Below are 27,414 nucleotides of genomic sequence, written 5' to 3' on the forward strand. Positions count from 1 at the left end.
CATCACCAACTGAAAAACTGTTTCTTCCAACACCAACCTTGGAAGATACTGTATTTTTTGCTCTATAAGACACACACTTTCCCTCCTAAAAAGTAAGGGGAAATGTGTGTGTGTTTTATGGAGCCAATGCAGGCTGCACAGCTTTCCTGCACAGCGTTGCTCCCGCTGCGCTGAAGAGGCTTTGCGCTGCTTTCGCTGAAGCCAGAACAGCAAGAGGGATAGCTGTGCTGAAGAGGCTTCGTGCGGCTATCCTTCTTGCTGTTCTGGCTTCAGGGATAGCTGCGCAAAGCCTCTTCAACAACAGTTGATTCAGAATATTTTTTTTCTTGTTTTCCTCATCTAAAAACTAGGTGCATCTTATGGTTGGGCGCGTTTTATAGAGTGAAAAATACAGTAGGTAGGGCATGCATTCATTTGGAAACATTGACTGTTCAACTGTTTAGAGGTGCTTTTGAAATCACCGCTGTCTATGGGGGTTCCCGGTGGCCTCCATGGTGAAGAGCACCTACCCCCAGCTTTGGCTGGTGCGTCAACTGTGTCATTTTCCAGTCAGGAATAATGTAGTCACTGTGGCACATGTGTTGGTGTCCTTCTGTTTAGTCTTTTCCAATGTGTTCTATGTGGGGCTTCGCTTTTGGCTGGGGCAGACTGTGGCTGGGGCAGAATGCTGCAGCCCAGGTGGTGCATGTCACACACCATTGCTGAAGGATCTCCACTGGCTACCTATTAAAACCAAACCACTTTAAAAATCCTGTTACTTGCATTTAAAGCAACTTTGCAACAGGGTTACCCGAAAGACCAGCAAAGACGTTTAGATCAACAAATGAAACCTGATTATATTTGCCATGACCTAATGATTTTTGGCTTATGGTAACATGGTAGTGGGCTTTTTCACTGGTGACACCAGTGTTGTGAATTTCTCTTCCTGCTGAAATATTACCATTCCCCTGTCTCTCAAAGTCACACTTGCTTAAGCAAATATTCCCCTGATCTCCAAAAGAGAACCTCTTCTTTTGATAGTGTAACTGTTACACTGTTTTAATGGGCTTGTTTCCTGCACATTTTAATTAATGGATGCTTTCATGTTTAGATGAAGCTGTTTTATTGTGTATTTTAATCTTAACTAGCTGTATTTATACTCATTATTTTGCTGTTGGCTTTTATTTGTTTGTAAACGCAATGGGAATCTTCTTGAAATGAAAGGTGGCATATAATTTCTTCTGAATCATCACTATCAACTGAACATTACATCTTAGTTTCTCTTGATGCAAATTTGTCCATGGTATCCTTTATGTTTATTTGGGAGGATACCATAATCTTAGTCATAATCTTAGATATGTTTTGTCACTGATCTGATATTCTTCTTTCACTATTCCCTTCACACCAATATGCTCCCTTTTTGTTTAAGGAATGTCTGCCCATGTCAATATCCCTCTATATCTGAAATCCAAAAGAAGAGGCACTTTTCTCTTTCTGTAGTCTTCCAGCAGTGGCAGACCTTGGGGGTCTCAAATTTCAGCAGCTCCCTGTGCAATGCCAAAATTCGCCCCGCCCCACCTCTCACCTTCCACTCTCCAACATAGTTACGGTGGCCCCTAGGCTCCATGTCTTAAATCCACCTCTGCTTGCAAAGTTACTGAGGTGTAAGAGGGGGCAGTTGCCTCTTGGCATATTCAGTATCATTCAAAGCACACACAACCTGAAGAACTACCCACCATTAAAGGAAAGAACAGGACTACTAGACATGATGGCTATTCTCTGCCTCCACCATCAGAGACAGTATACTTCTAAATATAAGTTGCTGGAAACCACCAGGCAGGAGAGTGCTCTTGTACTCAGATCCTGCTTCAAGGTTTCCCACAGTCCTTCAGTTGGTCACTGTGAGAACCATATGCTAACTAGATGGGCCTTTATCCTGCTCCAAGGCTCTTATGTTCTGAAGTGTGTGTACATTGCTTTGCATTCTGTGGCGAAAGAAAGGCAGGTTATAAATAAACATTTACAGCCACAGTCCTCTGGTGAAGTCCTTTTGCTTTTATTTTCTCTTGCTTTGCTTCTCAACCTCCCTTGCTTTTGTGTATAAGGCTCCCAGGTCGTTTCCTCTCCAGGAACTGACCACATTCAGACCTACTTATCTTCAACAAGCTTGCTGCCTCCTATGCCTTCAAATCATAGAATCATAGAATCATAGAGTTGGAAGAGACCACAAGGGCCATCGAGTCCAACCCCCTGCCAAGCAGGAAACACCATCAGAGCACTCCTGACATATGGTTGTCAAGCCTCTGCTTAAAGACCTCCAAAGAAGGAGACTCCACCACACTCCTTGGCAGCAAATTCCACTGTCGAACAGCTCTTACTGTCAGGAAGTTCTTCCTAATGTTTAGGTGGAATCTTCTTTCTTGTAGTTTGGATCCATTGCTCCGTGTCCGCTTCTCTGGAGCAGCAGAAAACAACCTTTCTCCCTCCTCTATGTGACATCCTTTTATATATTTGAACATGGCTATCATATCACCCCTTAACCTTCTCTTCTCCAGGCTAAACATGCCCAGCTCCCTTAGCTGTTCCTCATAAGGCATCGTTTCCAGGCCTTTGACCATTTTGGTTGCCCTCTTCTGGACACGTTCCAGTTTGTCAGTGTCCTTCTTGAATTGTGGTGCCCAGAACTGGACACAGTACTCCAGGTGAGGTCTGACCAGAGCAGAATACAGTGGCACTATTACTTCCCTTGATCTAGATGCTATACTCCTATTGATGCAGCCCAGAATTGCATTGGCTTTTTTAGCTGCCGTGTCACACTGTTGGCTCATGTCAAGTTTGTGGTCAACCAAGACTCCTAGATCCTTTTCACATGTACTGCTCTCAAGCCAGGTGTCACCCATCTTGTATTTGTGCCTCTCATTTTTTTTGCCCAAGTGCAATACTTTACATTTCTCCCTGTTAAAATTCATCTTGTTTGTTTTTGCCCAGTTCTCTAATCTATCAAGGTCGTCTTGAAGTGTGATCCTTTCCTCTGGGGTGTTAGCCACCCCTCCCAGTTTGGTGTCATGAAACATATCACTGGCATTCTAAGAGCTACTGGTGATTTAGATTATATTTGCCAGGCCAGAAGCTGTGCTTTACAAACAAAATTAAAAAGAGGGAACTTAAATACAAGGTGTCATGTGAATAGTCTCAGTGAAATGAAAGTGATGCTTGCAGGAAGGACATAGTTTCATTGTACATAAGAAACTTGACAAAACAAGGATGCTGAACAGACTTTTCACTCAAACTGATGGAACAATCTCTTTGGCTTAGCTTGTTACAGAGTTAGCTAAAGGTCCTATACAATTCATTATCTAACCTAACACTCATATTACCAGGAGGTGATGATGGGTGGGTGAATAGATGGTTAAAAAGTCGACTGAGAAGAGCAAAATAAAACCAGGAATTTTGAAAGAATGAAGAATCTTGTGGCACCTTGAAGACCAACCATTTTACTATGGCATAAGCGTTTGTAGGCTAACAGCCCACTTCTTCACTGTATCAAAATGTTAGCCTAGGTAACAGGTGTAAATCCACCGTGGCTTCAGAAGAAAATGAAATGTAGGAAGAACAGACAGTGGTAACTTATTAAAATAACTCATCACTGCATTTCTGCATTTCATTTACCTTTGGCCTCCCTGTTTATAATCTCCTTCTTCTTCCAATAATTAGTATCTATAGACTTGTAACTCAGGATAACACTTCATATATCTGATGAAGTGGGATATTGTCTGTGAAACTTTATACTTGTTAGCCTTTATAATGCTGCAAGAGTTTTTGATGTTTTTGCTGCAGCCAACCAACACAACCACCTTCTGGAAACTGACAGAGAAGGGAAATCGAAGCTTCATCAGTCTCTAACTCCCATCCCAAAAATTAAAGCATCCTTTATTTTCAGCATATTTGGTATCTTCCAAAGGTCTTCATACATCTCAGAAATGGACAATTTTTGTTGTCAGGGAAGAAGAAAGCCTGCATGCCTATTAACAGCAAATCATCAAAAGCAAGATCAAAGCTAATGCAAAGCAGAAGCTGCATCAAAATACTTGCAGGCAGATACTGATCAAAAGTGCTACTCCATTTACCCATCCCTGTTGATGGAACACTGAGAAAATCAACAAAGACAGTGAAATAAACCTTGTGGTTGTGTTCATATTGCCCTTTGCAGTGGGAAACATTCACTGATTTTTGCCTGCTAAAATTTTATATACATTCCATATGCCCATGCAAAATATATCTGTAATGTCTCTCCTTTATCATAGTATAAATCCTGTTTTTTGCGCATACTTTTGGCTTTCTCCAGAACTCATCTGTCATTTTGTGTATTGACGAATCCAGTCATAAAGTGTTGTGATCTTGGTGTAAACGCCAGGGCGATTCCGTCGAGCACATCCTTCACCCCAGCTGACAATGCCTGTAAGGTACCATCTGTTCCCTCTTCCTAAACAGGCTAACGGACCCCCAGAGTCACCCTAAAAGGAAGGACAGAAGCCTCACTTTTTGCTTCATTGCATAACTAATGCATATTTGCAGTTAGGATTGTGATATGATACACACTTTCACATTTGTGCTGTTTTATCAATTCTTATACAGTCATTCCCAAAACCCGTAAGTCACCATGTGTAATTGTGGTCTGACGATGTATTGTCTATCAGGTTCACATGATGTTAGATGATACTTGTTCCCTGGTGGGTGTGACTGGTTAAATGAATGCTTGAACTCCTGTGATTAGTGTTGTTGTTAACACTGTTTGGCACAATGTGTCTGATTCCCAACTAACATACTACTGCAGTCTAGACAATATGCTTTTACAGGTACACGACTTGAGCCAGGATTGGGAAGAGAGTCACCATGAGGAAGCCTGCTTCAACATAGCCTCAGAGATCCGGGAGATTAGGTTAATATGTAGGTGTATGTTGCATGTGCCTCAGATATTATTTTATGTTACTCCAACATCAAAGGCAGAAAGGAATGAGGTTGAGGTTGATATGGCTCAAGAAGACATATGTCAGTACAAATTGGTACTCATTTAGGATTCAAATGCAAGTATTCTTGAAATTAAAAGTTAAGAACATAATATTTAAAGAATCTTTAATGGACACCTCAGATAATTTTCTAGTCATGCTTGGAGTAGGCCCATTGAAATCAATGGGACTTAAGTTAGTTGCTACTAACTTACTCCCATTGATATCATTGTGGTTACGTTTATTTAAAAAACTTCTATCCTACCTAATTTTCAAAATAAACTCAGTGGGTCTACTCTGACTAAGTCTGGATCCAACCCAGAGATGTCTAATGTCTTTTTTTCTATGGGAATAAGAAAACATTCCTGGGAAAAATAATTTTGAAAGGACTGATGTACAAATCAGTGTCACTTTTCACAATCATTTTCCACTTTACCTGACATGCGTCAATGCCACCATTAAGGTTCCCAGCACACAGCATCCGAGAAGTAATCAGATCGTCATAAAGCTTGTTGCAAACACTCTGATCAATTATTTTCACCTTCGCTTCTTGCAGTGTTTTTGCAAGTTCACCTACAACAACAGAAACATTGCATGGGTTCAGTATGGTGGTTCTGATTGCAAAGTGAGAGGTGGAAAAAATAATAATCAAGATCTGCCTTAGATCTTTTAACTTTTTCTTGCCTATATGTTCCCAGAATAAAAAATGATTGGCACAGCACATGGTGAATTAAACTGAATAAAGGTTAATCTAATTGAACATTTCCAAATCTAAGCATATTACCTTCCTAGTGGCTTCTTAAGTTTACTATCCTCTAAGAATAAACTAAAATTAAAGATATGTATTTGGAATTGCCACAAGTGATATCCAATTGAGCTAGGCCATATACCTTAAGTTCTATTAATGTTATTTATTTATTACATTCATTATACTCCACTTTTTAGCCAAGGATGGATCCCAAAGTGGCTCACATTTACAATCCACAAAAAGGTACAATATATTAGGATGCTTGGCATTTGCAATAAACATATCCAGAAATGAACATACTATTTTCTTTTACGGCTCCCCAGCCAGTTACATAGCAGACAGTTCCATAAATTAATAGTCTACGACTGCTTGGTAAACATATGGGCTGTACCAGCTCATTGAAGAATACTGGTGACTCCATTTCCAACAGGGCAATGTCATAGTCTGAGATATATTGGTCATAATGTGGGTGAACAATGATCCTTTTGATCGATCTCATCGCTACGTGATTATCATTGTTTCTGTTAATGACCTTTATACCCATATATGCTGTCCAGCCAGATGCTATAGAGTATCTGAAAAACAACAAAACGTGCAGTTTTCCATGTGCTCTTCTTCTACGGGTCTCATTCATTTGAATGGGAATTGCATAATTTATTCATTTTATTATTTGTATTTATAGCTCAGCCTTCACCAAATTGCTCAAAAGGCAGGTTACTAAAAAAACAAAACAAAACACCCCCCCAAAACTCCACATAAAACACATACAAGTTCTAATAAAATCATAAAATAATACAACAAAACTAAGAAAATACTGTAACCAAACAGCACAGTTCACCAATCCAGCAGGAAGGAAGACTCCATTCAGCCCAAGGCCTAGATCTTTATCAATCATTTTAAAAAAACAACCCTCAAGCTATCACAAAATACACTTTTGGGGAGGAGTCATTCCACAACCTAGGTCACCACACTCTTCTGTATCTTCATCTCTCAGTCCAGGGAAGGCAGCGATACTGTCAACATGGCCTCTCCTGTTGATTTTAACACCCAGGCAGCTTGACGCAAGAAAAGGTACTCATTCAAATATTTGGGACCCAAGTTGTGTATATGTCAGTGTTACCACCTTTAATTAGGCTCCATACTGCATTGGCACTTTCAAGACTGATGAAATGGGTTTTGCATAGCCTCCAACATCCAGGTGATCCAAATTGTAATGCTTGGGGGAGTTTTGGTCCCGAGCTCTTGCAAGAGCCAGCTGACAAGTGCCAGAGCACGGACCAAAAAAGGGGACATTCCAGGATCCAATAAGAAGCTGGTTTCTGTGATTTCTGCAATTCCTCCTTAAATCAGGATGGTTAAGTTGTATGGTGTCGAGCCATGAACAACCACCAGCAACTGTGCTCTGCTGCATTCTGGACCAGGTCACAGTTTTCAAACCCTCTTCAAGGGTAGCCCCACTTAGAGCACATTGCAAAAATTAAATCTGGAAATAAAGATTCTAATCAGAACAACACAGAGAGGATCTGAAACAGACTGGGCTGCCTCCAAGTGCTACAGACATAGAAGGCAAATCTTGTGGTTACTGTACGCCCCTAGTGATTATTTATCAGTAATGAATGCTTCACATTATATAATGCGTACCTTATCGAATCGGAGTCCTGAAAGCAATGGGCAGCAGATACCAGCCAACTATTTGAAATAATAGATGCACCACATATATGGCCATATGTTTTTAGCTGCAAGCTGGCTTGCCAAGGCCACTTTCCATACTTTGCATCTTCACCACCAACAATTCTGGGTCTTTTTACCTGACTCCTTCCACATGCTAATAAAAAAATGAAATACATATGGAGGTTATGTATGTAAAAACAAAATACTCTACCAGTCATGCACTGCAATCCTGAACAGACTTTCTAGGGCACAAGTCCCATTTAGTTTAACTAGATTTTCTTTGGTAAATCTGCTTAGATTTGCACTGTAGAAGTGCAATTGCACATACATGGACAAAAGACCTACTAAATATATTGGGACATCTATCTTTCATGTAAAGGGTTTGTGACAGGGTTAGGTTCCTGAAGCCTTCCAGATGTTGACTTCTTACTCCTGTCACTTCCAGCCAGCATGGTCAATGGTCAAGGATGATGGGCAGAGGGCATTGAGGTTCCCTGTAACCTCACTTCTCACAGGGAGGGAACCGCCAGAAGGCCCTCAGCACTGGACCTCAGTGTCCGGGCTGAATGAAGGGGGTGGAGATGCTCCTTCAGGTATACTGGGCCAAGGCCGTTTAGGGCTTTAATGGTCAGCACCAACACTTTGAATTGTGCTCGGAAACATACTGGGGGCCAATGTAGGTCTTTAAGGATAAACCCTAATTCAGAGCCATGTGTGACTTGCAGTGGATGCAATGCTCTCACACTTTGCCGATTCTTACTTCAGCAGAGAAATCACACATGTCAACATATCCCTTTGAACACATAGAGCTACTCCTTCCAATTAAATGATGAGAAATGTTATGACAACTCCTAGAGCTCCTTTCCCCCATCAATGCAGGGGATTTCTCCTGTGCCTTCAATGTATCATTGGAGCAAGGCACTGGTTTTTTATTTCAGATAAAGTTTTCCTGTTCAATTGATTTGAAATAAGGTTATTTGGTCATGGTAGCTGGGGCTGATGGGAAATGTAGTCCAAGAACATTTCAAAGGCACTATGTTGGCTATCTCTGATGTAAGGCCTCTGTGAATGATGAGAACCTCAGTATAATGGTCAGGGAGGAGAGGTAGGGAAGTACACACGTTGTGGTAGAGCTTGTGGCCTGTAGAAGAGATTGATAGCAACTGGAGTGAGACATGGTAATGGCACCCTTTCTTCTTCTCAATCTCCCTAAACTACAACCCTTGGGAATTACTATATGAGAACCTCTTCTCCTTACTGTACTGGACAGATTTTGAGCTCCAGTGTAGGCCTGGGCCATCAGGACAGAGCATAGAGCAAAGAGATAATATAGCAGCGATGTCACTGATGAAAAAGTACCATATTCCTAGATAATGGGTACCTAGGAGCTCCATGTGCACATTAGTGTGTACATAGTCCTGATCTGAAATACACAGACACATTTCAGCTCACTTCGTTGTTCACTCATTATTGACTTACCACAGTTCATTTCATCAGATCCATCTGCACAGTCTCTTATTCCATCACACTCTGGGTTTTGCTTTATTGGACACTTTCCATTTAGACATTTATATGCATGCTGTGAGCAGCTTCTATAGGCTGAAAGAATAGAGTGACAGATGAGAAACATAGCAATGATGCATTTCATGGTGCTGCCTCATAGGTCATGCAGCATAATTAAAGCAATGCATTTTCTAAAAATACATAGAATCACAAAGCTGTAGAGTTGGAAGGGACAATGACAGTCATCTAGTCCAACTCCCTGCAATGCTGGAATCTTTTGCCCAATGTGGAACTGAAACGCACATTCCTGAGATTAAGAGTCTCAGGCTCTACTGAGTGAGCTAAATGTACAATTTCATAGGTGTCTTGGCAATATGTTTGATAACCTAGACCAGGGCTATCCAACATGGTGCTCTCAAGATGTTGTTGAAACTTCAGCTTCCATTATCTATTAGCATTGGCCATGCTGTCTGAGGTTGTCTGAAGTTGCAGTCTAAGAACATCTGTTTTCTATCCTTGACTTCCACATGCCAAAAGTTCCATTTTGCCACTGGAAAAGCTGTTTAATGTAAAGATATTCAGATCTGATTCTGAAACCTTGTGACCAGTAAACAACGCACACTTCTTCTGTGTGCGCACAGTCTGTTGTGTGGCTAAAGTGCACAGGGGAGCTAGTCTTCTTTTAAAAAAGGTTTCGGCAAGAATTTTCTGCTTGGCAATTGTTTGCCCTTACGTAAACTTTTTGATTAAGTAAAACAACAGTTCACAATGTTTAAACTTTTCCCCATTTGCAGAACACGTTCTTCAGTATTCTTGAGATACTACTCTCAGGCAGTCACTATTTCATTGCTTTCACTGCCATGTCTAAAAGATGTTTTGTGCTTATCCTGGACAAAATGTCTTATTGTGGAGATTTAAAAAACAGACTGTTAAAAAACATCCTTGCAACATCTTTGGGTACTCATGCATTTAATAATTTTAAAAGTATGAATATTAGTCTTCAGAAAAAGCACACAAACACCTGGCTTGAGAGCAGTACATGTGAAAAGGATCTAGGAGTCTTGGTTGACCACAAACTTGACATGAGCCAACAGTGTGACGCGGCAGCTTAAAAAGCCAATGCAATTCTGGGCTGCATCAATAGGAGTATAGCATCTAGATCAAGGGAAGTAATAGTGCCACTGCATTCTGCTCTGGTCAGACCTCATCTGGAGTACTGTGTCCAGTTCTGGGCACCACAGTTCAAGAAGGACACTGACAAACTGGAACGTGTCCAGAGGAGGGCAACCAAAATGGTCAAAGGCCTGGAAATGATGCCTTATGAGGAACGGCTAAGGGAGCTGGGCATGTTTAGCCTGGAGAAGAGGAGGTCAAGGGGTGATATGATAGCCATGTTCAAATATATAAAAGGATGTCATATAGAGGAGGGAGAAAGGTTGTTTTCTGCTGCTCCAGAGAAGCGGACACGGAGCAATGGATCCAAACTACAAGAAAGAAGATTCCACCTAAACATTAGGAAGAACTTCCTGACAGTAAGAGCTGTTTGACAGTGGAATTTGCTGCCAAGGAGTGTGGTGGAGTCTCCTACTTTGGAGGTCTTTAAGCAGAGGCTTGACAACCATATGTCAGGAGTGCTCTGATGGTGTTTCCTGCTTGGCAGGGGGTTGGACTCGATGGCCCTTGTGGTCTATTCCAACTCTATGATTCTATTATTCTAAATGGGTTTTTTTCCTGTGTGGTGGGAACAAATATAATGTATGTTTTAGACATATTGCATTAAGCAAGCATAAGATAAATCAGAAAGAGCTGTCAGGAAGGGGCAGTGCACTGCACCTGGCATCCCATCAGTGGCATTCTTAGTGCTTACTGAGAGAGGGAGGGATGCAGCAGCAGAGAGGTCAACATTGTGCAGATGCACCAGTGAGAGCACTGGATTAGCTCTGCTAGTGTGCCTGAGCTACCAACCTCACCCCTGCCTTGCTCCTCCCCCTCTTTCTCCCATAAACACTAGTGAGACCACTGATGGTAGACCAGATGGGTGGCAGCATCCCTCCCTGCCAACTGTCCCTTCAATAAATAAGAGCATGGTGCGTATCAACATAACCCATGAGAAAATGATGCAAGAACGCCCTACGTTGCTGGCATTTTCGTAATTCCCAGTCTAAAATTTGTTTATGTTGTTCTTACCGCAATTGTCTTCCTCCTCATCACTCTCACTTTCACAGCTGCCATCTCCTTTACAAGGCCTGGAATGGCGTTTACACTTCCCATTACCACAATTAGACTTCACAGGATTGCAACCTAGGGAAGAATTTTATCATCAAGACTGTGGTGTTTCATTCAACAGCAGATGTCCCCAGAGAGCACATATCCACTGCCGTTGCTTCCTTTAAAATGAACCCTGGGAATTGTTGACAACCTTAGAATTCAGTTAGAGAGACCTAGTCCCACCTGAAACAAGTCCAAATCCTGGACTGAAAACTAGGAAGTACTGTTAAACCAATATGAAATGAGAATATGTCCCAATAAAACATGGTCTTCTCATGCAGTAGACCAGGAAAATTTACTTTCTTTAGCATCACCACTGCTTAGTTTGCTATTCAAAGTTCTTTATATGAAACGAATCTCAATTCTTGACTGAGCTGTTAAAACACTTCACAAAATGAAAGGTATTTTTAATAAATGAATGGGTTAGGAAAGGGTCTGATGACCTGTACTGATATTCAAGCTCTATATGCTTAATGGCTCTGATTTTATTATTTATGTCATAAAATTTATAAGCTGTTTGATTGTTTAAAACCAACCAACCAATCAACCCTGCAAGCTGTTTTCTTTCCAGCCAATACCTTACCAAGCTATATTTACAATATTCTAATTAGCTCACGATGAACTCACCACAGTTTACCTCATCACTTCCATCGGCGCAGTCTTTCCACCCATCACATCTACTGTTTAAAGAGACACATGTTTTGTCGGAACATTTAAATTGCCTAGGACAAGCTGAAAGAATTGAAAAATATCAGACTACCATAGATAATCATGATGACACTGAGTCACAGAGTAAAATTCTGTACTGTTATGACAGCTGAGTAGGATAAGATTTGTCCCAAACCTGCTTTGGTGACAGGGGAAAACATATTAGAATAGCTATAACCTTGTACCAGAGGACCAAAGTCAAATGGCAATGGACATACCATTGGAGACAGAGTTTCAGTGCAATTTCTTATATGGGATGGATGACTAATGACTACACTATATTTTCAAACAGGTTAGTAACCCAATACAGACTTTCGGTCTGCCACTAGGAGAGAGGGAGCTTGGTTGGGAATGGAATAGTATCTTGTTGATAACAGCCCTTTTTAAGTCATTCATCACACTGCCCATGTCTTTCTACAGGCAACCAAACAGTCCTCCATCATCCACAGAGATACCAACCCATTGAGATCCAGTGTGGTATAGTGGTTAGGGTGTTGGACCTGTAGGACCTGGGCGACCAGAGTTCAAATCCTCACGCAGCCATGAAGCTCATTGGATGACCTTGACTATTTGTTTATTCACAAGCCCTCAACCCACATGTATACCAATCATTAGGGGTAAGCATTTTTCTAGCAAACCAAAAAATCAAACATTTGTTGAACTTTCAATTGTAGCCTCAGATCTGCTGACTCCTCCTGCTTCATAATAGGGATGGAAAGGTGTGAAGGAGGCACATTTGGGACAAGCTAGAAGAAATGTGTTCATACTCAATCAGTAAATGACCATGATAATGCTATTAATACTTCGTACATCTGTGTCCACTTACGGTCTGTGTGGCTGAAAGCTCTGAATTCAATATAAAAACCCCTGTGTGTGACCAGTTCATCTGAATGGAAATGGATGGCCACTGAATAGCCATATTCCTTGACCCTGCTGCCTTCCCCAATAGGTTTACAATATCTGATATGAATAAAACACAACAAAATTACAGATATATAATACATCACTATAATAGAACTAATCAAAGAGTGTATTTACAGTGCGATTCTACAGTGCATGCTTACTCAGATGTAAGCCTCATGGAATTCGATGGGACTCCCAGGTCAGTAAGTATAGGATTGCAACCAAGCGGAGCAACCATAAGATGGTGGTGGAGAGATTTTATAGTGGACGGTGTAGAAGTAGGGTCAATGGAAGGGAAAATAAGTACCCCATCTCCAAGGCTGGCACAGTTCTTTCCTTGGTTTGGCGAGGCAGTGAGAAGGTGATGGAGAAACCAGGAGGTCTTTGGACCCAAGGCATCCCTTTTTCTTCCTACTGCCTTCAGCTCACTGACAGTGGAAGAGTAATAGCAGTGGAGCTTTCTGTGGAAAGGGATGTCCATAGCATCCTATGGTCTCTCAGCCTCCATCACAGGCAGCACAGGACTGCTCCTCTTTAATTGCATTCATCATAACTTGTCGTTTTGACAACTTCTCATGACTCAAGATCGTGTTACAGTTGTCATTTTCAGAATTCCAGTCCAGATTAAGGACTCATCTGTGCTATACATTTAAAGCAGTATCATGCCACTTTTATCATTCATGGCTCCCCCCAAAGTATTTTAGGAACTGTACTTTGTTAAGGGTGCTGAGAGTTGTTAGGGGACCCCTTTTCTCCTCACAGAGCTCCATTTTTCAGAAGTAAGAGGGAGTGTCTGTTAAACCACTCAGAGTCAGTTGAAATTTGGTCCTACTGCGGTAGGGTTGCCATGTGTCCTCATTTTCCAATACACATCCTCTTTTTCAGGGGCATAATTTCTGTCTGGGTAGATTTTTTTAATTTGCCAAAATGTCTCCGGCTATACTTGCTGGATGTGACATAGACATAATGAATGGTCTTCTCTTCTCCTGCCCCCCTCAGCAATATATCACAGCTTCTATAGCCTACATATAATAGGGGTATTTAGTCATCATAGCGTCCTCTTTTTTGCTCTTAAAAATATGGCAACCCTACATTGTGGCAAAATGTGGTCAGTTTTTCAAATTTTATTATTCTAATTTTACTTACAACCCTTTCCTTTTTTAATTATCTATAACCATAAACGACTCTTCACCTATGGATGTCAACAGAGTTGTTTCAAGAAAAGTAGCAGAAAAGGTTGTAGCTCACCTAATTCCATCAATTTCCAACCAATCTTTATCACATCTATTGGATCCAAGGGATGGTTCCTGAACTTGTATTACAAGAATTTTTAGCAGCAATCTATAGCCAGGCAGTGGTGCCTAAGATATAAAAAAAGCATTTAAAAAAATAAAAAGCATGGGGAAGAACATTTATTGTACTTTTAATACTTAAAAACAACCTGCCTCTTGGTCCTAAACACATGAACAGTGCGATCCTGTCTGGTCTACTGAGATGTAAGTCCTACCAAGTTCAGTGGTACACCCAGGGAAGTGGGCATAGAAGGTATGGGAAACTTGTGCGGCCATCCAGATATTGTTGGACTACAGTTCCCATAATTCCTAAGCACTGCTCAAGTTGGCTGGGACTGATGGAAATTGGAGTCTACCAACATCCAGGGGACCACAGGTTCTCTACCGTAGATTATAGAATGGGATCCATTACACACATACCTGGAACATACCCTCTCCCCTGTTGGTTTCTGTTGGGAGACGGATGTGATGTTACTGGTTTCTTGTTCCTTTGTTCTTCAGCTTTCACAGAGAGAGCATGTATATTTCTTTTCTGTCTGCGTAGTGAGAAATAAAGCCTAGCAATGCAGCTCATATTTCTCATCCCTTCTGCTGTTTTGGATACTCTGGTGAATGGGGAACGTGCCTGGAGCCTTATCAAAGGCTCAGGTCATTAATCATCATCGGAGGAGATTCCGGAGGGCTCGACCAGAGGAGTAGCTCGGTTGTAGCGGAGATTCCGACATCTCCCCCCAACTGAACATAGGCTGGATGATAAGGGAAACAAACCCCCTTCTTTCAATGAGCATGAAATTGCAAGGTGTTTATGAACTTCCGGGTTAGCGCCTCTGGTAATGGCTGAATTCCTCTGACCGGGAGGAATTCGCTTCGTGGAAATTAGGGTCTGACTGCCACGGCGAAGGCGGGGACCCACAAAAAATCACAGGCGGGAAAAGCCTGTGAATGTGGGATTCGGCTGGCACCTTTTGCGCCTCCCCTACTCGCAGGGAAACCCGGTTTCGGGGATCCGGAGCGACATGGGGTGAGTGGCGCGGTGCTTTGAATTGACTGCTTCTTTCATGGAGTGAAGCCGCATTGCTGTTGCCGGAGAGCGCTGACTTTTTCCTGTGGACAATTCGATTTTAAAACAACTACCCGTGAGTAGAACAGAAAATTGGATTTTTAAACGTCTTAATTTGGTACCGAAACGGGGAGGTTTCAAACAGGAAGTCCGCCTTCCCCTTTTATAAATAGACTGGAGCAAAAAGGCTCCAAGCTAAAGTCTTGGAAAGCTTTTCATAAAGGATTAAACTTCCATCGGCTAAAATCATCAAACCCCCCTTGGAAGCAGGAGGAGAGGGGGGAATTTTTAGACCGCGTAAGCCTGCAGGAGAGAGTGAAGAAAGTCAAATTACCACCGCTCTGAACCTGAAAACGGGCTGCTAGTAGGACTGAAGTTTTGGATATGTTCATTGACTGTGAATAGATCGTTTGTTGACAGTAAGTTAAAGAAGAGAAATACATTGTTTCCATTGTCTCCTTCTGCGTTTAAAAAGGAGTAAATGTAATTGAAAATTGAAACTAACTTTATTGTTTGAATTGTGCTTAAAATGATTGATACAAATAGAAATTGTTTCCCCCTAGAGGAAGCCTTTGAAATTGTTACATGAGCTGAGCGGGGAATTTCCAGCTGTAAGACAAGACCGTGAGAATCTGGGATTGACCTTGGACTGTTAAGAATGTTGACAGAAGAAGCCTTAGTGGTTGCATTATGTAAGATTAATGACTCACTGGAACAGCTCCATAGGAAGACGGATGTGATGATTATAAAAATTGATAACTTGGAACAAAAAGTGACTAACTTGGGACAAAAAGTGAATATTAATACAGAAACTATTCAGGAATCGATACAGGGATCTACCTTGACATGGCAAATTGAGGAGAAGGCGGGGGAGAAAGTTGTTAGAGCCCCAGCCTCACAGATGCAATTTGATGACTATAAGTGGATGCCTTTTATGACTGAATCTAGAGAAAGCCAGACTTTGAGGATTGGAGCCCCGCTTGGACTGGAGAAGGAAAGTTGGATAGATCCCTTCATGCAGGGATTTATTGACTTTTGGGACTTGGACTTGGGTCAGGAGGAGACTGGAGTTGTGGAGACTGCCAGACTTGGAGGCACTTTGAAATACGACTGGAAATATCTTGTGAATTTTAGTTTTAACTATGGAGATTTGGCTGATTTGTCGAGAAGGAATAAAAACATTGCTAGGTGGGAATTTCCTCGAGATTTACTTTTCAGCATCAAAGGAAGGAAAATAAGAACAAGATCAGGAGAAGACAAAGTAAAGTGCATGTATAAACATGAAGAAGACTCGCAGAAGGGACTTGGAAAAGAGTTAAGAGCCTCGGACAGAAGATCACCAGGTTGATGGACTATATGGAATTGACGGAAATGACTGGCAGAATCCGAGACCAGGGAGAAGAGACGGTGGAAGATTATTGGAAAAAGTTTAAAATCTATATATGTCAATAATGTAAAATTAATGAATGTTAGAAAAATGTTGGAAGGAAATTATATGGCTTTAGTAGAAATGTTTTAAGGAATTAAGCATAAATAAGTATTATAGTTTTAATGGAAAATAAGGTTAAAATATGTTAAGATAATTATATGACAGAAAATAGAGAAAGATGGAAAGGATTTGCTGAAACAATTAATAGAAATGGAATACAAAAAGGGAGCTGAGAGGAGGTTGATGAAACAAGGGAATGAAAGAGAGGACATTGAGATGGTATGATGTGTGTTTTTTGAACTGTTTTTGCTTTTGTTTTGCTTAATGTGTTAATGTTGTGTTGTGTATTGTTTATATATTGTACTGTATGTTTTTTCTTCTTTTTTCTTCTTTTTTCCCCCTTCTTTCCTTTTTGTAAGGTTTAAAAGTAATAAATATTATTTTTTTAAAAAAAGAGATTGCAAGGTGTTTATGTGCCCCGGTTTTCCCACTGCAAAAAGTACCATATTGGCCTGAATATAAGCCGAACCCGAATATAAGCCACACCTTTAAAATTGGAGGGGGGAAAGAAAAAATACCCGAATATAAGCTGCTCCATTCCTCGCTGCTCCTGGCTGCATACTGGGCAGGGAGGTGGGAACTGCACTGTGTTGCTGGCGGCCTTTCCCCTCCCTCGTTCTCTCCCTTCCCAGCCTTGGGGGAGAGGACGGGGGACTACATGAGGGGTGGGCGCCGCTTTGCCGCGCTCCTGGCTGCATACTGTAAGATCACGAATATAAGCCACACTTTAACTTTTCATGGTTGGAATTTGGGGGAAGGGAAAAGTGAGGCTTATATTCAGGCCAATATGGTACTTTTAAGCTTTCTGCCTTGCTTACCAGGCTCTGGGAAAATCTTATGTGGGCTCGCAAAATGTAGTGATATCTCAGATGGCCCAGAGAGATCCCACAAGGGCCTGTGTGAGATCTTCCCTGAGCCTGGTAAGAAAATCTGAGAGCTTTTAAGCTCTTCACCTTGTGTGTGTTTCTTTTGTCCAGTTGCAGCTGGCCAGCTGCCAAGAGCGTTACATGTGTGCAAGATGTGAGTTGACTGCAATAGAGAGTGCAGTAGGATCATGAATGCTACCCTAGTCTCTTCGAGGAAGATTAGGACACAATGTTATAACAATCCAAAATCCATATTAGGCTGATATAATGCCTATTTCTCCTCACCACACAAACGATAATCACATGTATGCAAGATCTGTCATTTCATTTAAAATTATTTCCTTCTGTTTTTCTGGTCTCCTTGTTTTAGAAGAGCTTATTTCTTTTTTTTGGAGGGGAATCAAGTTTTTAAAAGATTTTCATTAAAAAGTTCCCTGTTACTTCTAAGAGTACATACTCTAATAATCCAGTGGCAGTCAATATTCGGTGGATAGTAACTTGGGTAGTATGGAGAAATTACAGTCCCATTCCAAGAGATGTATCGACCGCCACATACTAAGGAGAAAATAAAACAAAACATTATTATTCTGAAGAACTGCTCATCTCTTGTTATGGAAAGCATGGGAAAAGCTCTTCTTGAAGTGAATGGGAGGTTTTTTTTTCATATGCAAGTAGCTGGTACGAGGTGGTGGAGCAAAAAAGAATTACTATAGGTGGGTAGTATTAAATTCACCACCACCACCAAATATAGATCAGGTGTTCTGCGTGGGCAACCTGATTTTAAAAACCTGCATCACGAGTCATTCAATACAGCCAAAAAGTGGATCGTTTCACTCCAGCACTTGTGCACCCCATGTCAGTCTTAGAAAACCCTAATATTATTATAGAGTTGGGTCAAAATAATCCTTGAATCCGTGTCTTATTCCCCATTTTAAATCCACATAAATATTTCAAATATAACACAACTACATGTGACCCATCAAAAGTTGTTCACAAACAATGCTTGGCATCTGGCAACTACATACCAATTTTAGGAACTGCTTGAAAATATGCATTCAATATATTGCTCTCTTTTCTTCGGTCCAATGAGAATGTGACCAACATGACATTACTCGATGAAGTTAAACGTATAACTGGGGACGTCCAGGCCCCGGACGACCCACACCATCTGAAATACATCCAGGCAGATTACAAAGCTGATTTGGAGAGCAGAAAGTCTCTTCCACTACTATACGTACCACCTAAGGGGCCTTGGGACACAGGGTGCTCTATCCCATGTAATGAGAGAGAGAGAGAGAGAGAGAGAGAGAGAGAGAGCATTGCTTTGTGTCTACGGGGCAAACTTTTTATTTTTATTTATATATATATAATTTTCATTACATATTCTAATTTACATTTCAAAATATTCATTTAAACAACCTTAAACCAATGACTTCCCTTCTTCTCTTTCCACGGTTCATTTCGCATACCTTAAAGGTAAAAGGACCCCTGACCATTAGGTCCAGTCGTGGCCAACTCTGGGGTTGCTGCGCTCATCTCGCTTTATTGGCTGAGTGAGCCAGCGTACAGCTTCTGTGTCATGTGGCCAGCATGACTACGCCGCTTCTGGTGAACCAGAGCAGTGCACAGAAACTCAGTTTACCTTCCTGCCGGAGCAGTACCTATTTATCTACTTGCACTTTGACGTGCTTTCGAATTGCTAGGTTGGCAGGAGCAGGGACCGAGCAACAGGAGCTCACCCCATCGTGGGGATTCGAACTGCGACCTTCTGATCAGCAACTCCTAGGCTCTGTGGTTTAACCCACAGCGCCACCCATGTCCCTTCACATGCCTTACATCTCTGCATATTTTACATAAACTAAACCATTCCATAATCCATTGCTACATCCATCAAAACTTATTTACACTGGTGGATTTATCTTAATGCCACCAGCATTTTAAAATGAACACAGTTTTCACCCATGTATACCGTAAACATTTTCCAGTCTTTTTTAAACATGCATTCTTCTTGTTCTCTTATTCTAAATGATAAAACTGCAAGCTGTGCGTATTCCATCAGTTTAAATTGGCATTCTTCTTTGGTTGGGACCTCACTCATTTTCCGTTTTGAGGCTAGGAAAACATGGGCCGCAGTAGTAGCATACATAAATAGTCTTTTTTGACACCTGGGAATTTATCCCCAACAAAAAGGACCCTGTTTTGTTTTTGTTTTTTGAAAGGTACTTTTAAACATTTCCCCCCAGTTCATTATACAGTGGTACCTCGGGTTACATACACTTCAGGTTACATACGCTTCAGGTTACACACTCAGCTAACCCAGAAATAGTGCTTCAGGTTAAGAACTTTGCTTCAGGATAAGAACAGAAATCGGGCTCCGGTGGCGTGGCGGCAGCAGGAGGCCCCATTAGCTAAAGTGGTGCTTCAGGTTAAGAGCAGTTTTAGGTTAAGAACAGGCCTCCGGAAATGATTTAAGTACTTAACCCGAGGTACCACTGTATATCATTTCCCAATACTCTTTTACAAGTCCACCACATATGATAAAATGTACCCTCAACCTCATTAGATCTCCAGCATGGAGCAAACTTTGTAAATGCTCTTACCTTGTAATGATCTTACTTTGCAGAGGGAGAAGGAAGTCATATGCGGATAGCCTGTGAGATGCACAGCTCCCAGGAGTCACGCTATGCAAGGGAACAACCACTAGTCTCACAACGTGGTCCGATGGAACTCGCAGCCTCCACTGATAAAAAGATCTCTTAGGATTCATCAGTGTTAAGGTCCTATTATTACCAGGCTTTGCATAGAGGTCAAAGGCCACTGGTAGACAAAACCAAAATAGATCAGTGGCTGAAAAGCAGAAAAGCAGAGAAATGAATCCAGACCCTGTCGGCCCGGATCCCAGGAACCAGTTGTCTACACCACAAAAGACAGGCTTGTCCATCACATCAGACAAGGACTGAATACATTATGAGACACCTCTGTGCTATGCTCTCACCCGATGAAGTTGTCCTCCTTTGGGACAAGGCGGAGGCACAAAGGAGATGAAAAAGGATCTACACTGGGCACCTGATTAGTGGCTAGAAGACTTGAATTTCTCTGTACCAAGCCAGCACCTTTCACCAGATAACTGAATGCAAAGCAGCTCTAAGTGCATCAACTAATGGAAAAAACAGGTGAAGCACATCAGCTTAAGTAGAGCACACAGTAGAAGACAATTCCTCTTTCTTACAGCACTATCTTAAGCACAATTGTTCAGAAATCTTACTGAGGTCTATGGGGCTTACTCTCGACTACAGCTGTATCCTTAAGGTAAATACAGCAAACATCATTTATATAATATCTAACTCTTCCAGCATTAAAAAGATCATTATGAGCTTCACCATAATCATTGTGCGGATGAGGAATCATGACTGACTTGTCCACAGCTGTTGAGGCGAACAGTGTAATTGTTAGTCCACTAAGCCAAGCCAGCTCAAAATTTCTCAGATCCATAAACCATGTCAGCATATTGGTCTTCTTCTTTTTACTTTATCCAGAGGTTAAGACCATATTGTGGCCCAGCCAGCAGGACTAAACAATTACGGTTCTTCTCACATATCATCCCATTAATTACAGTCATATTGTAGGGACAAAACAGCTCAGAACTGATCTGCTGTTATCATGCCATTATCTTTGAGCAGCATGCTTCAAGGCACAGCAGCAATTCCCAAAAGAGAGGGAGATTTTTGTTCTTATCTTTGGTGAAGGGCTGGAGCAGAGATCAAGGGTTCTGGCCCCTTCCAGAGCTCCTACTCAGATGACATCTGTGGGGGTAGCAATACATGGATGGAGGGAACAGTACTGGTCTTGCAGCCCTCATTCTCCCCATCTGCTTGTTCACCTAAAGCTGTGAACAAAGCCTATGTGTGCTCTGTTTACTACTGCAAGATACAGGAGCTGGCCAGCAGGTGCACTCCTGATAATCTACTGCTGCCACCGCCACCACTGACTTCCACATGCTGAGTGCTCTAGCAAGTTCTTATACAGCCTTTATAAAATAAGCAAATAACTCGACATACCTCACATTTTGAGAGTGCAACATTGATTTAAATTGGCCAATTATGCAACTGACAAGTGGGGCCTGTAAGAAAAATGCTGCAGTGTGGAGCTCTCCAGCCAGCCATGTCCTCTTCTAAGATAATCCATTCCACTCCCCCTCTCCTCAGTTTTCAGTCACAAGTACACATAACTGTCAATCAGCTCAGTACCCATTGGGCTCTTTTGGGTTTTTTCCTCATTATGTCCTTCCTCCGCCTGTTGTATTATTATTTTCCCTCCCTCTTATGCATGGATAACATAGGGATCCATACACAGACTTCAGTTTGCCAGTGCTATAACACCATCTACTGAGAAACCTTGAATGGGTTACAGTCCCAGATTTAGAAGATTAGGAGAAGGCCTTTTGGAAATGCTTAAATAGTCTGGATTCGTTTTTATAAGCTGAAAATAGGGATGCAGAAGAAATTTGATTTTGTTTGCATTTTAACAAGGAACTACATAATTTGCATTTCTCAAACCGCAGGGTGAACCAAAACACAACTATCCTTCAACATTCTCACTTTTCAAAATTTTGCAATCCAGTTCTCTATCTGAACTCTCTCTCTCTCTCTCTCTCTCTCTCTCTCTCTCTGGAATCTGTTAGGGGAGCATCTGTGCAAAATATCTTTATTAGTGAACATAACATACAAAAAAGGATTTTGTCAGGGGAAATTGATTGCATAAATATGTATATCTGTCAACACTGTATGCAAAAATGTGTTTATTAGGATAAATTCATGTCATGCTAAAGGGCTGGTGAATTTTCATGAAGATTTCATGAAGATTTTTTTAAAGTGGCAGATTGCTGCAGAAATGTGGAGAGCTGAAACGAATAGGTCCATCCATCTTTGCAGACAATGGTTGCAATTGACTCAGAGTGCAATACATTTTTTTTCTGCAGAAGTAGCCTTGGAATGAAAATGAGTTGCATAGGGGTGCAAAGGTGGTCTTGAGCAACCCTGCTCATTTCCATGACTCTTGAGCTGGAGATGTTCCTCTTACTCACTGAATCCTTTAGGTTCAACTTAAGAGCAAGCACTGATGAAACAAAAGAAAGTTGTGCTAGAGCAACATTTGAAATGGTGTGCCATTGGACAATGAGGACAAACATAGCTCTTACCTGCTTTCCATGTCACATCATAGTCCATAGAATCTGAAACTAAAAATGACGAAGAATCCTCAAAATTAGTGGCATATGCATTCCTATGAATTATTGGAACTTCTAAAGAATATAAAAAATAATGTTACCAAAGAGCTCCATGGTAATAACATCAAAATCCTCCTCCAAAGAATATACTTCAGCCGTGCTGTTTTCAGCTGCAGGTGCCCGTTTACTGAGTATTTGCTTTTGCTTCGTCGAAGACAGATTTTGAATAGAAAGAACCATATCTTGTGGGGCCCAAAATGTACTCCAGTAATAAGCTCGAAGGCCACTCTTTCCTTCACTGGAGGAAGATGACAAAATAAGACTGAAGAAGAGCATCGGCTTGGAGAGGGGTGCCTTGTTGCTCTCTGCCTGTGCACAGGGGTATCAAGGCAGATTTCCAGCACATAGGGAGAAGTTTGTGAGTTAAATGGGGTCACACATTCAAACTACAAGCACCAATCAATCAGTGCTTACAGAGACCTCTTTTTTTTCTTTCCCCCCCCCCCAGGGAGATTCCTGCTCACGTGAAGATGGTTGTTTAAGATTCAGATCCTGCACTTCACCATAAACTAAGGGTGAAATGCAACCACTAACAATGTGGCTATGTACATCTGCAAAGAGCTGGTGAACTGGGAAGTCCTTGGTTCACATTTAACCTCAGATGCACAATATTTATGTGGCATTATACATGACTGTAGACCTGTTCCTGTCTATTCTGCATCTAGCGTGCTCCCACCATTGGTTTGGGAAGCGGTATAAGCACCATTTTAGCCACAATCCTTAGGTATCCTGCCATTTCTTATGAAATACTATGCTCTGATATCCATCTTCCCCCTCAAACAAATAAGAAACAAAAACAGCTCTGATCCAAACAGAGAAAAAGAGCAACCTAGCTTCACTTAAGCTGGTAATATGTACCCAGCCCAAGTCACCGTCTCTCAGCCTCATTCATCTCATGAGGCATAATGCTCATATTGAGGTGGGAAATGTCTTTTGAATGTGTTTAAAAGGTATATTGTGTATGCAGCCAATGGCAGAAATGAGCTGCAATGAACTAAGTTCCATTGCTTTTGTATATGTTCTTTGACTCAGGCAGTAAATAGTCTTAGACCAGTGCTAACCATCCACTGACTTTCACATTCACTTCCCCTGCTTAGACTATTTCAAAAAAAGGCTATCTGAGATGGAATGGGAAGTTTATTTAGCATTCTAGCCAAAGTCTAATCTGAACTGGAATAAGACTAAATTCCTAATGAGATCCTCTACTTAACTTTATTATCTTCTGATTCTTGAAAACATGACTAGAGAAGACAAAACAAATGCCTACAGTCAGAAAAAGGGTTTTTGAAATTCTGGTACTTACCTAAAAGCAGTAATAACAGATGTCAAGTAATAATTCCCTAAGCCAGAAGATCCATACAATTCTGGAAGCTGAGAGTTAAACAATTAGAAAACTAAATATAAAGAACAAGAAAAAGTCTGTAAAAGATATAGCTTTTTAAAGAGTTCCAAGTAACAAAAACATTTTCTTGCCATTGTTTTATGTCTAGCACAAATAAGTAGGTAGCCAGCGCTGATCGATTCATTTTTACAAGGTAGCATGATACTGATTCTTCATGAAATAGTAGTTATTGAATGATAAAAATCAGTATTGATTTAGACTATTTAAGATCTCTGTCATTTCTGGCTTCTAATCAGGCCATGGGCCACTCATGCAACCCATGCACAAAGCAGCTTTGAGGTACCCGGTGAATTCAGTTGGGAAATGCAAGCTAACAGAGAGATGCTTTGTATTTTCAAGCCTTCTGTTAGCAAGGAGCTAGAAAAGTGTTTTGATCTCGCAAATAGAGTAAACTTGGGAGAGAAGTGCAAGAAAGCAAGTATTGTTGAACTGGAAGAGGAAATTTGAAAAGGGGTTTGCTTTAAATATAAACTAATTGTCCAAAAATCTCCACAAAGAAATGCACTAAGGCGGCAATCTTCCTAGGGGCTAAGTTGTATTGAACTCAGTGGGGCCTATTTCTGAGTAGGCAGAGAATATATATGAAATATCTACTGTGTAAAGCAGAAGAAGACACAACTCTGCTTACAGGAAATGGAACCAGAAACTGTTTTTTTCTAATTCTAGAAGGCTTAAGATATTTCAGTTCCTGAAGCATAACGTCAAAGTGGCACCCACGTGCAACAGCAAAAATACGAATTGACCACTTTTTGGGTGGGTGTGAAAAGTGCTGCCCATACCAGGTTGTCTCGGCATGCTTAGTGGTAAGACTGACATTGGTAATGGTCTTCAATTTTGATCAAGCCACCACAACCCTCCCTTTAAGGCAACTCAAAAAAGATAGGCGCATGTCCCTTAACCGTGCCTCATCAGGTCTAGTTTCATCAGCAGCATATCCCAAGTACAAAACCTATCAAATGAAATTTGAACCAAAATGTAGTCCCTTATATTTTCCATAGGCAAACTCACACTATTCTGGACAGCTTCAGCTTGCAATATAAATGTATGTGATTTGGGGTGCATTAGGTCACTTGTGTAGGTCAGGTTAGGAATTTCTAGGCTTCCACCAATGTAGATGAAAGAGAATGCAGGAGCTGGAAGGAAGGGAGGGGAAATATTAGCAAAACAAAAACAGGTTAATTCGTGCTGGGGGGGAAAGGTTGCTTTAAAAGGCATCAGACTAACTTCTGTGTTAACAGGAAGACACTCCCTTTTAATACACAACATCAAATCAAAGTCCACTACAAGATTTTATTCAAAAAATATCATCAGATGATCTTCAGTATTCAAATGGAAATCTACTTTCACTGGATTCAAATGAAGACACAACTATCGGATGAATCTGACTTTTGTCAGTGCCTGCTCATAATATTCTCAAGTGATCAAGAAGGTGTATGTAGGACTTTCTTACACACACTATGCAAATGTTTAACTTTGAAATGTTATTGATTTTTATTTGTATGTTTTCTAACCTTTTTCTTTTAAAAGGTTAAAGCTAAATTCATACCCAAGGGGCAACACTTTTAAATGATTTGGCTTTGCAGATAGTGTAGGATTAGCATTATTTGCAAACCATAGATCTTGAGTACAGTGTGCCCCCCAATGCAACAACTTTCTGCATTAGTGGACAAAAACACCAAAAACACAAGATTCTCATAGTGTGCCAAAACTAGTTGGTTATGAATATTTGTCATAAACACGATACATCATTGGCATCCTGGAACTAAATAAAAACCCATTAAAAATAGTTTTAACATTAACCTGCTTGAAAAGCAATGAAGGCAACCTTTACATGTTTATAGAAATTAAAATCTTGAAGTAGTGACACTTACATAATGTATAGTACAGCACCAGCAGAATCACAGTGACAGTCAAGGAAATCACAGGTAATATTTGTAAAAGACATCTTTTCCAGAAACGAAAAGGCACTTTTTGGCCAAAAGAATGCTTTCGACTTGCAATATCTTCTTGTGAAGCCTGGCTGTGGTGAAAAGGCAGACCCTGTTCAAGGAAGGAATCAGCAAGCAAATTGAGGAAAATGATTCTGCCTTTGCTCAGCTGACAAGCGAATTAATCGTTGTATTATTCATGAGCAATTTACAAGCGTGTTAGGAAACCGAACTGCAATTTCTTACCAGTCCAGAGAGAAAGTGTGAGTCGCAAGGAGTAGGTATGCTGTATATAACAGAGAGGCGCCTGGATGGGAAAGACCTCATGATGATGCTTCCCTGGTTTGTTCTGCCTTCTACATATCAAAATCCTAGAAGCAACTTTTGTATTTGGAACCTCAGGGGAAAACAATGCCTTTCCCTCTTATTGTTGTCCTTGGTTCTCCTTTGCTATATGACTAAACAGCCTCCCGGCTGAGCACCTGTGGTTCAGGTAGTAGGTGGGAAGGAAAATAAGCCATCCTGGCTGTAACTCTTTCTTTTCCAAACCAGGCAGATGGGATCAGGTTTACACAAAAGGACTCTCGGTTAAGATAGCATCTCCTTTGAAAATGGACAAATGAGACAAACCCCAATGCTATTCGTGCAAAAACTCAGTTTTTGATAGCAGCGCTTTACAGCATGCGCACCAGCATTTCTTAAAACAAAGGGAGGGGAAAGAATATCGGCTGTAATGAGCAACTCGGACAATGACTGAAATAGCCTGAGTGAAATCAAAGGAACTTACTGACCCTTTTAAAATGCTTACATCCTTGCAACAAAACCAAGTGAACCAAGAACAGTAATTAAGAACACAGAGGGATTTTGTTACAGCATGGTTACGGTTGAGGGACGTATTTAAAAGCCTGAAAACCTTGCACACACTTTACCCTTTTGAGTAGAACTTCTTGGCTTCTTTGTTTACAGGACATGGCACTGGGGGGAGGGGTGTTTAAATGATATAGGGTTGTTTGTTTTTTTAATCTGCTTCTGGAATGATGTTTTTCTTACGCTCACCCCACCCCAAAAAGAAAATCTATCAACAATTTAGTTAAATTAAAAGCCTATTATGAACATACAGTGGTACCTCGGGTTAAGTACTTAATTCGTTCCGGAGGTCCGTTCTTAACCTGAAAAGCGTGTTCTCACTAAAGGAGAGCACGTGTTGCGGATGGGTCAGACAAAGCACCCTGTAGTAATTAGGTGGATTGGTTTAAGGGGCCTACTTTTGGCTGGAGTTGGTGTTGCTGGGGCAAAATTGATGTTGC

The 27,414-nt window shown here is 41.1% G+C and overlaps 2 protein-coding genes across 3 annotated transcripts in view; one reads left to right on the plus strand and one right to left on the minus strand.

Annotated features, from left to right (window-relative positions):
• LOC308589698 (uncharacterized protein) overlaps nucleotides 1-27,414 on the plus strand; it is a 474,186-nt gene that overhangs the window by 31,239 nt on the left and 415,533 nt on the right. The window lies entirely within an intron of this gene.
• LOC308589639 (suppressor of tumorigenicity 14 protein-like) lies at nucleotides 3,062-26,548 on the minus strand. The gene is made up of 18 exons (XM_081198971.1): nucleotides 26,354-26,548; nucleotides 26,051-26,219; nucleotides 25,188-25,312; nucleotides 24,081-24,148; nucleotides 22,819-23,015; nucleotides 22,691-22,729; nucleotides 20,094-20,310; nucleotides 18,519-18,661; nucleotides 17,951-18,048; nucleotides 14,035-14,147; nucleotides 12,710-12,843; nucleotides 11,803-11,907; nucleotides 11,095-11,208; nucleotides 8,884-9,003; nucleotides 7,375-7,558; nucleotides 6,034-6,308; nucleotides 5,422-5,558; nucleotides 3,062-4,493 (listed from the first exon to the last, which is right to left on the minus strand). The coding sequence occupies exons 1-18, from the start codon at nucleotides 26,432-26,434 to the stop codon at nucleotides 4,335-4,337; spliced, it is 2,478 nt and encodes an 825-aa protein (XP_081055097.1). The 5' UTR covers nucleotides 26,435-26,548; the 3' UTR covers nucleotides 3,062-4,334.

The sequence above is a fragment of the Podarcis bocagei genome, assembly GCF_964188305.1.
Source record: "Podarcis bocagei genome assembly, chromosome: 6".
In the NCBI taxonomy this organism is placed as follows: Eukaryota; Metazoa; Chordata; class Lepidosauria; order Squamata; family Lacertidae; genus Podarcis; species Podarcis bocagei.

Excerpts from the sequence above, each read along its gene's own strand:
- LOC308589639 (XM_081198971.1), bottom strand. The coding sequence starts at position 26,434 with ATGAGGTCTTTCCCATCCAGGCGCCTCTCTGTTATATACAGCATACCT. Across the intron at positions 26,220-26,353 it reads CACACTTTCTCTCTGGACTG|GGTCTGCCTTTTCACCACAG; the intron begins GTAAGAAATTGC and ends TTCCTTGAACAG. Across the intron at positions 14,148-17,950 it reads ACTGCCACTGGATTATTAGA|GCACCACTGCCTGGCTATAG; the intron begins GTATGTACTCTT and ends TTTATATCTTAG.